The 9,275-nt window shown below is 41.7% G+C and overlaps 1 protein-coding gene across 1 annotated transcript in view; it reads right to left on the bottom strand.

The window, feature by feature from the left end:
- Window positions 1-401: 401 nt before the first annotated feature.
- The window catches only part of LOC118427929 (neurogenic locus notch homolog protein 1-like), a 10,823-nt gene continuing 1,949 nt past the window's right edge, over window positions 402-9,275 (bottom strand). Inside the window, exons 2-9 of the mRNA XM_035837897.1 lie at window positions 6,855-7,103; window positions 6,388-6,527; window positions 6,024-6,102; window positions 2,750-2,933; window positions 1,887-2,122; window positions 1,348-1,458; window positions 854-967; window positions 402-529 (exon numbers count right to left, since the gene is read on the bottom strand). Of these exons, the coding sequence (XP_035693790.1) occupies window positions 402-529; window positions 854-967; window positions 1,348-1,458; window positions 1,887-2,122; window positions 2,750-2,933; window positions 6,024-6,102; window positions 6,388-6,527; window positions 6,855-7,103 (1,241 nt within the window). The remainder of the gene's footprint in view (window positions 530-853; window positions 968-1,347; window positions 1,459-1,886; window positions 2,123-2,749; window positions 2,934-6,023; window positions 6,103-6,387; window positions 6,528-6,854; window positions 7,104-9,275) is intronic.

Below are 9,275 nucleotides of genomic sequence, written 5' to 3'. Positions count from 1 at the left end.
TCAGCGTTCTTTGAACTATCAAGAGAAGATGCCTCTACTGTACTTGGTGATAACAAATTCCACTCTACGACAGTTCTGGAAAAATACATTTTTTTAACACATCAATCCTAGGCTGGTAACTCTGGTAGTTGAAGTCATAGTTGTTTCTTTTTCTTTTTTGAGCTGGTGTTAGATACTTATCAGTCGGTACGTTCACCAGATTATTGGTCGTTTTGTACATTATGTAAAGTCTGGATATTTTCCTTCTGTCTCCAAGTGATGTCCACTGCAGATCTGTTTTCATTTTGGTAACACTAGCATCCCCGTTGTAGTTGTTTGTACAGAATCTGGCAGCTTGGCACTGTACCCTTTCCAGTTTATTTTTGTCTTTGTATACAGATTATACCAACACAGATGAGCTTTCATGGTAAGTACCGACCTTGATCACAGTTGGTCCCTGACCAGTTCTGCTCACAGATGCAGGTGTAGCTGTTCACTCCATCACTACAGTATCCGTGGACACACGGGGAGGACTCGCACTCATTGATGTCTGGAAAAGTGCATAGATATTATAGTCTTACACAACGGGTACTTTTCTGATGATCCTAAGGAAGCAGGTTCGCCTCCAACAAAGTTACCTTTTTGTGGTGCTTGTGTGTACACACCGAGACGAATTTGAGCCCACTAGCGGTATTGTTAGGTACTGCAGGAATATGGACCAACAACCACGTGCTATAGTGTAGTGTGCGATAGTCCATAGTCTATTTGCACACCCACTTTGCTTTGGTGTTATTTTTTGATGATAGAATAGTATCAGTATTTTGGATTGTGGCTAGGTATTGATGTACTGTGTATATGTGTGGGGCATACTAACCTTGATCACAGTTGATCCCCTCCCAACCGGCATCACAGGTACAGGTGTAGCCCCCAACAACATCGTTACAGGTTCCGTGTTCACCACATGGGGAGGACCTGCAGTCATCGGTATCTGGAATAAATAAAGGTATTATAAAGGGTTACATAGTGGCATGTTTTCATCCACATCATCATTATCACCTTTACCCTCATCATCATTATAGCCATCATTACCGTCATCACATCATCACCATTATCATCATCCTCATCATCATCATCATCATGATCATGATAATAATCATCAACATCATCATCATCACCACCATTATCATCATGATCATGGTAATAATCATCAACATCATCACATCATCACCACCATTATCATCATCATCATGATAATAATCATCAACATCATCACATCACCATCATCATCATCGTCATCGTTGCCATCATTACTGTATTGAATTTACACTACAATATCAATGGAAATGCAAAAGTCCAAGCGCCACTAACTTGTATCACAGTTGGTTCCTCCCCAGCCGGGTTCACAAAAACAGCTGTACCCGTCGATAGCATCAAAGCAGGTCCCATGGACACATGGGGATGACGCGCAGTCATCGGGTTCTGGAAAAATGAAACTACAGTTACTTATCTCATGGTATATTAAACTTTATAGCCGTACACAGAAATGAAGCGCTTAATTACAAACAAGCTTTCGATCAGTCCTCTGATATTTTTTTTTTCAATCCGAACATGATTACTTTGTGTGAAAGAGGCCTTCTACATCAGAGCCCAGCATCATTATCTTAACCAAGACGGGGGTGGATGCCGATTTCCAAGCACCTTTGACCATTTGCTGACGTCACACTCCCGGTCTGGAGTTGTGATAAGGACTTGGTCAATGCCACAATGGCAGGTATCGAACTCGGGACCTCTAGATTCCTAGCCGAACGTTCTACCAGTTAGGCCGCACACGACGCCACTACTGCTGTTATTTCTACATGTAAGCGCAAAACGTATCAATGAAGAAAACGAAGGAAGAAAATGCCTACCGCCAGATATCTGGACTTCACACAGGGTCAGAGTTCGGAATGACCCGGGGAGGCGGATGCCCACGTACCGTCCCTTCATACCGTAGCACGAGACAGAAGTGGCCGGCTGGTGTGGGTCCATGTTGTGATCCCCTCCACACTTATGGTTCTCGCTGACCCGCGGAGAGTCCCCGATGTGGATGTTGAAGGGGCTGATTTTGTCCCCACAACAGTCCTGGCGGTTGAAGATGTCCACTCTACAGATAAATGAAGACAGATCATCGGTACCTGGGTTTTATAAACTCTAAGAAACAAGTAAACGTTGCCAGCTTTATTGTATTCAACTAGTCAAAGAGTGGAACGTGGCGTAACTCGTAGAGCGTTCGGCCCGGAATCTATAGATCCTGAGTTCGATACCCGCCGTGCCCCGACGTTGTGCCCTTGGAAAATGCACTTTACACGAATTTCCTTACTTTCAGGTGTAAAAATGGGTACTTGACTTCGGTCGGGGAGGTAAAAGAAAATACCGTGTTTACCTTCTGTCTGTACCGTGTACGTGGCACCGTTAATATAAGTTACAAAAAAATTGAGTGCAGTGCCACATGTATGTAATAAACTGTCCTCATTATTTATATAAATTAGCCCCTTATTTGTATGATTGGTACTTCATCTTATAAGGCATCTCCGAAGCTATCTACATTCCAAATGTCATGACGATCCGTCAACCCTTTCCCGAGTTAACTCCTCCCCATGGATAATGCTACTAGGCACATGCGAAAAGAAATCCAGAAATACCAGGTTTTGGAAATTATTGCAAACTGACGCACTCTATACTGTTAGGCTAGCCCCTGAGGCGTCGCCAAAAAGTTTTGCTGTCCACGCACCTGTCAATGATATGTGTTTCTCCAAGATCCACCCACCAGGCTGGGTTACTGTCTTCTAAAGTAGAGGCACAGGAACCAGCGAAGTAGTCGGTATCGGTGTTCCCGTCTACAGCGTTGCTGGCAGCCCCGAGGTTCAGAGCGGTGCTGGTCTGGAACGCTGGCTTGTCCAGGGCGACATTTTCACCTGTCGCAAGCAGGAGACACTTTAGACTATTCAGCCCAATAAGATGTAGGTAGCCAATCTTCCTGGACTGTTAAAAAACAGACGTACAATCATATTTACAGATACAGACTCCCAGACCCCAGCCAGATCTAAAAAATATCCATCGTCTTGGCGTCTGGCCTGATGAGATAAGGGGTAAGGAGTGACGGCGGAAAGGGGTTGTTGGTGGGGAAAGTAAGGAATATTTTGGCCGACTCTTGCCGTCCCTCATGCGTTAAGAAGACACTGGCTGGCTTGAGCTTAGTAGAGGGCATGTTGGGGGCCCCGGGAGCACCGGCTACACGATCAGACCACCCTGATGTGCCTATCCGAAACTGTTAAATTTCGAAGGCGTCCTGTTGGGTATGTATCAAGTATGCTAGATTTTCGTAGCGACGCTGATGCATGGATAAAACATTGTGGCCTGCTCTTGCCTTTTCTTGCGCCTTAAGGATAGTAAGAAAATAATGGGTCGTCCGCGGTAACTTTATTCTGGCTTGGCAGCTGGCGAGGTAACGGTGGGGATGGGGGGTGGCGGGGGTTGTCGGTAAAATAGTAATATAAAATATCACCATAAGATTCATGGGCATAATTTAGGTATTTTTCAACGTATACCTTCAAATTTGTCGTTTTTTAAACATCCCGGCCGGGCTCCGGTTCGGAAATGTGACCTAAGCCTTAAGGACGCTAAATTGCCACGAAGTTTAAGTGTACCTTCTGCCGACCCCGGCCAGACGATCACAGCTGCGATGAAGAGTAGAAACTTCCACATCTTTGCCGACTGTTGAGCTGAGTTAGACTGCGGTACGAGTCGGGTTTGGTCGTGTGCTACTTCTGTATGTATTGATAACGTTCTCTTGTGCGAGGGTGCAGCGCGCGGATTGGTTTGACTTTGGTAGGAAGTCAACATCACATCCTTGACCCCTAGGGACAAATAGTGCAAACTCTTCACACTGGCACGGGGTACTCTCCAAGCAGATGTTAGGCTTCGGCTGTTTTTTTTGACGATTTTAAGTTGCTTTATATTTTGCACCGTTTTGTTGATATCTCGCTGCCTAGACCGATAAAACGCATAAAAATGTAAAAACAAACAGCCGGACCTCTGCTTGGAGAGTAACGTGAGGCAGGTCACGTAACGGGCGTGTTGCGCTGACGTCAAGGTAAAGAGTCTGGTTGATGCTCAAAACATTTAGGGCAGGTAATGGACTAATAAAGTATCCAAGCACTTATAAAAAATAAATGTTACAACTGGAAGACATATTTTGAAGGTCGCTGTTTTATTTTGACAAATTGGTGCTTATGTGGATCAGCCTACCGTCGATTATTGCTCCGATCCTCTCCAGAGCGTAGAATCGTATGACTTTTTTAAAATTTTTAGTTGGGCCACACTGACTTAACTTTATGTATGACATCCTCTGGAAACCCCAAACTTTTGCTGGATGCGGAAAAATCCAGCAAAAAAACAACAACTGATAAAACCACAAGACTAAACATCTAGTCTATTGGTTCCTAGGCTCGTTTTTTTCTTATTCAATCATGTATATATTGCCATTAATGTTTGAAGGGGGAGAAAGGGTGCTGTAGCCTCATGCTCTGACCATGTGCCCCCCACACTGGAGAGCAAATCCTCTGACAAGCATAAAATCCTGATCGACAAGGAATGCTATTGGGTGACATGTCACTACCACTGCGCGCGGGGATGGCATCCCTAAAATTGAGTCGGTGTAGCCTTATGTCATTAAGATCTGTCCATGACCGGTCGGCCGTCCCGATACCTCCGCTCTGTGCACGAACCCAAGATAACCTTGGCACGGCGCTTTTGACTGACAAACATGCAGCAGTTGTTTCTTTCCCAGCAACGATCTACATAGATATCTACACCTAACGTCACATTTCTACAAAGGGGCCCGGCCGGGCTGTTTAGGGGAACGAAAAGTACGATATAAAAGACAATAAAAACACAAAACGAACAAAAAAATATTTTCAAAAACATGCCTTGTGCATATTTACTGGTATCAACATTTAATTTTTACAGAACCTTGCTTTTTTTGTAACTTGACTTATCCATCCTCTTGAAGGTCTAAAACTTCTTTATTAAAGTGACGTAAGCTCAACGCAAAATTGCACCCTTAAAACACTTATTTTCCAATGCATTTGACAGATCATTAACCACTGCCTTCTAAGAAGTCAAATCCAATAATAGATGCACCTTCAGGCGATTAGACGTTAGTATTATGCATTCTTTCGTTTTACTTCAGAATGTTCATGCATTCGGGCATGGTTTTGCAAATAAAGCAAATATGTTAAAAGTGAGGACCATAATAATTGTATAATTATAGCATTTACATGTTAAAATGTTTATTATTAGTAGTATTCAATGGTCTTACTCTGGCGGTTGTTGACTTTTGTAGGCGTCTCTAAATTTGGCAACCACCTTTGAAGTTTACGTTGTGATAACCTTGAACGACCTCTATGTAAAGCGACCTACAGAACGATTTGAGCGTCTCATGAATAAATAAAAGGTTCAAACAAATATTTGAGGCCAGCTTTCTTAATGTTGACTTGTGCTATTAATGAACTAGAATGGCAACATTTATGCGAACATGCAGAATGTTTTCTTTCGTGGTCTTTTGTCAGACTACACACACACAATACCATACCATTAAGCTATCCCTATAGTATTATGACTACGCCGGCTATTATAGGGAGACTAATAAATTTTCCTGGGGAATTTTGCTGTCAGAGGAGTTGGTCGGCCAGTTCGGTTCATGTTTCTTGGGGGGTGGGGGCAATAACCTTAGCGTGGACTGACTCCCCTGGCCAATTTCTTGATTTTTCTGCCAAATTCTACAATCCTCGTAACCCCCATACGAAGGCCTAGTGGAGGCTAAGTATTGTGCATGAGTAAAGAAAACAATCTACTTGCTTTTCTGACCAGGTCATTTACATAATAATTCTATATTGAGCTCGCCCTATAGTATTGTGTGGAGGAAAATGATCATATTTAGAATAACAGCTAATATCCAACTTTTAAGTTGGATATTAGCTTAAAAGACTTAAGTCATCATTTACCTTCCAGGCATCCATGCTGCTGTGCATCTGGCAGGCTCTGACTGAATGCGTTCTCCATTTCGACTGTTATCTGACAGATCTGTATAAATTAATAGGAAAACTGTTTAAACTGAAAGCGTTTATCAAATTTATGCAAATTAATTTCCAGTCACTAATTGTTGTTTTTTTCTTCAAATCTTACGCCAATATACGCCAATGTGACGTTTTCCTAAGAAAAGGCGTCAAATTACAATGATTATGATTTTTTGTCGTAAGAAGCGGACACCAAAAATATAAGTGAGGTTTTTCCAGAGAAAAGGTGACAATTTGCAATGCTTAATTTCTCTTCGGAAGCATAGACTGTATAATTTCTTCCTTTGCTCACCAGACATGGGCTGTTATAATTACACAGTCCTATTTGCTCTAGCTGATCCTTCATCTCATCAATGATAGCCTGCGTGTCTAGTGGCTGTCCTGCTGTTATGACCAGTCCTCCAACAGTAACAACCGGTAGTAGTAAAAACCCTGTGAAAAAAATGCGAAAATTATTATCAACATCACGGTTGCCAAGAGAGATATTCATGCCATAATGAGCAGCATTATGATGACATTGTACTTTTCAAATGCGTAGTGAGCACATAATTGATAGAAATCTTTATTGACAAAACAAAAGGACAACGACTTTCGTAACTATGTAAGGGCTACTACGAATATACATGTACTTGTAAACAAAATAAGTGTATACAAACGAATAAGCTACCTATATGTATGAAAATATATGGATAAATCAACAGGTTGATTCTATCATATCACTTTTTGTTCCAAGGTCTAGACAATCTTTGACATGCATACCTGATGAGCAGTCTCCCACACTGCCACTGATGAATACTGGCATACCGTTTGGACGCATCACACGGACCATCCATAGCCATGCCGTGTGCGCACCGCATTCATACATGTCCTCATGGTGGTTACTGTACTCGAGTGGCGCATTACAGTGCATCTTGCAGTACCAAACTTGCGTTGTTCCTTGTGGACTCATAAAGCAGATTTTTGCGCCATCTCTGGGTACAGGAAGGAGAGTACTGTTGCAAGGGTGACCTGTAAAACATATCATATACGGAATCATCTATCAGCTTACAGTATTTTTCAGACATTCAAAAACAATAATATAATGGTTTTCTTTCTTTGGTGAGATATCGGGTAATACTACAATATACAAGATGAAAGTCCGTTACTTTTCAATGGAAAACGTTTTCATATTTTAGCCATACCACAGGGTATGGGTTGAAATATCTTGCTTTTCCCGATGTTTCTTCTTCTTCTGTAAAATTGTCATTTCTACCCACACCTTCTGACGTCACACTTCCGGAAGATGATGTAAATTACTTTAATAGTGTCCATAGAAAGTGATCCCCGTCTATCCTGATATCACAGAACGGATCCAAACGTTCTTATTTTTGAACTACGTTAAAGCATTTTCGACTTTACGGTTAACTGCCTTCAAACGTATGTTTCCCACACACGGCTTCAGTTTTGTAACATAGCCTTTGAGCCTGTTTTGACCTGTTTGATATCGAAATAGATTACTGCAGGACCACAACATGAGGAAAGTGCAGCGTCGTTTGATAAGCGATCTGTTCTAGGGATTTACTAGCCTGCCAATGACCCAAAGAAACGAGTCGACTGCACTTTCTCTCTTGTATCAACACGGTGGCGTGTAGGTTTGTACACTTGTACACTTGTACACAGACGCAGCTGTAGCCGCCATCATGATTCACACAGGTCCCTCCTAGCAAACAAGGGCTGCTCACGCACTCGTCTATGCCTGGATTATGAAATTAAAAAAAATACTCGAAGATGATTCCAGAATATCATTTTGAGCACTGGCCATGGAAGCGTCTTAAACACAGATGCGAGAGGAGTCGGAAAGTAATGCAAGTGATTTTATAACAAGCTTATTATCTACTTATCAAATGAGTTTAAATGCACAAACGTAAAGGCACATATTCTCTTAAGACGGAAATATTTGAGTTTGTTGTCCGGGTTTTTATGAGCTCATGAGTAGATTTCAAGATGACCACACCCTTGGAAGTCATACGAGTAGTTCCTCTGACCCACTTACAATTACTGAAGGCAACTGCAATTACTTCTGTAGCTCTGTATAAGTATAAATGCCTTTATAAATCACATGCTGATTTTCATTTCTGAACTCTTTTACAGCTGATATGATGTGGTTATAATAAGCGATGTGTTGATTCTCATAAACCAACTTGAAGAGAAACACGGACGTTGGAATTGATGCTGTTACAATGTTGTCCCTGTTGTGCTCTATGTGTCAACAACCCTGCCTAAAAGTAGTTTGGTACAACCCATAGACAACCAGCTGTCCTCGACGAATAACCTCCATGGGAGGAAGCTAGTTAGGATTGATGAGAAGAATTATACAGGAAGAGTAGTACTTGCACATGTCATGCCTAGGGATACCGCGGTAAGAAATATACAATAGACATAATATTTGAAGTTTACGTAGTAAATGTAAAGAAGTTTCTACGTTATGATCCCCATGTCATATCCGAACAAAAAATTTATCAAGAAAATCAAAAACATTCAATCACTATTCACAAATCTAAGTTGTTGCCTTCAATGCACATGTGAGCATTAAGTCATTACTTACCTTCCAGGCATCCATGCTGCTGTTCATCTGGCAGGCTCTGACTGAATGCGTTCTCCATTTCGACTGTTATCTGACAGATCTGTAAGAGTTCATAAGAAAACTGTTTACTTTGAAAGTCTTTAGTAAATTGATACAAACCAGTCACTTCTTGTTTTTTGAGGGTGGGATCTGTATATATTGCAGTGTTGTATGCTTATTGCACTTAGAAAGATTATCTAAATCAAATAAATTTCTTCATATCTTACTCCAACAATGAAAGTTAAGTTTTCCTAATAAAAGATGCCAAATTGCAATAATTAATTTCTCTTTAGAAGCAGACCATGCATTTCGTCCTTTGCTCACCAAACATGGACCGTCGCACAGTCCGAGTAGAGCCAGCTGATATTTCATCTCATCAAGGATAACCTGAGCGTCTAGAGGCTGCCCTGCTGTGATGACCAGTCCTCCAACAGTTATTGGAACAAAGGGGTTCAAAAACCCTGTGAAAAATTTGCGAGAATTATCATCAAGATCACGGTGCCAAGAGAGCTCTTTATACCATAATGAGCAGCTAGCGTTATGATGACATTGTACTTTTCAAATGCGTAGTGAGCACA

Source organism: Branchiostoma floridae, chromosome 12 (assembly GCF_000003815.2).
Source record: "Branchiostoma floridae strain S238N-H82 chromosome 12, Bfl_VNyyK, whole genome shotgun sequence".
In the NCBI taxonomy this organism is placed as follows: domain Eukaryota; kingdom Metazoa; phylum Chordata; class Leptocardii; order Amphioxiformes; family Branchiostomatidae; genus Branchiostoma; species Branchiostoma floridae.
The sequence above is the reverse complement of the archived record's forward strand: the minus strand, read 5'-3'. Positions and strand labels throughout refer to the sequence as shown.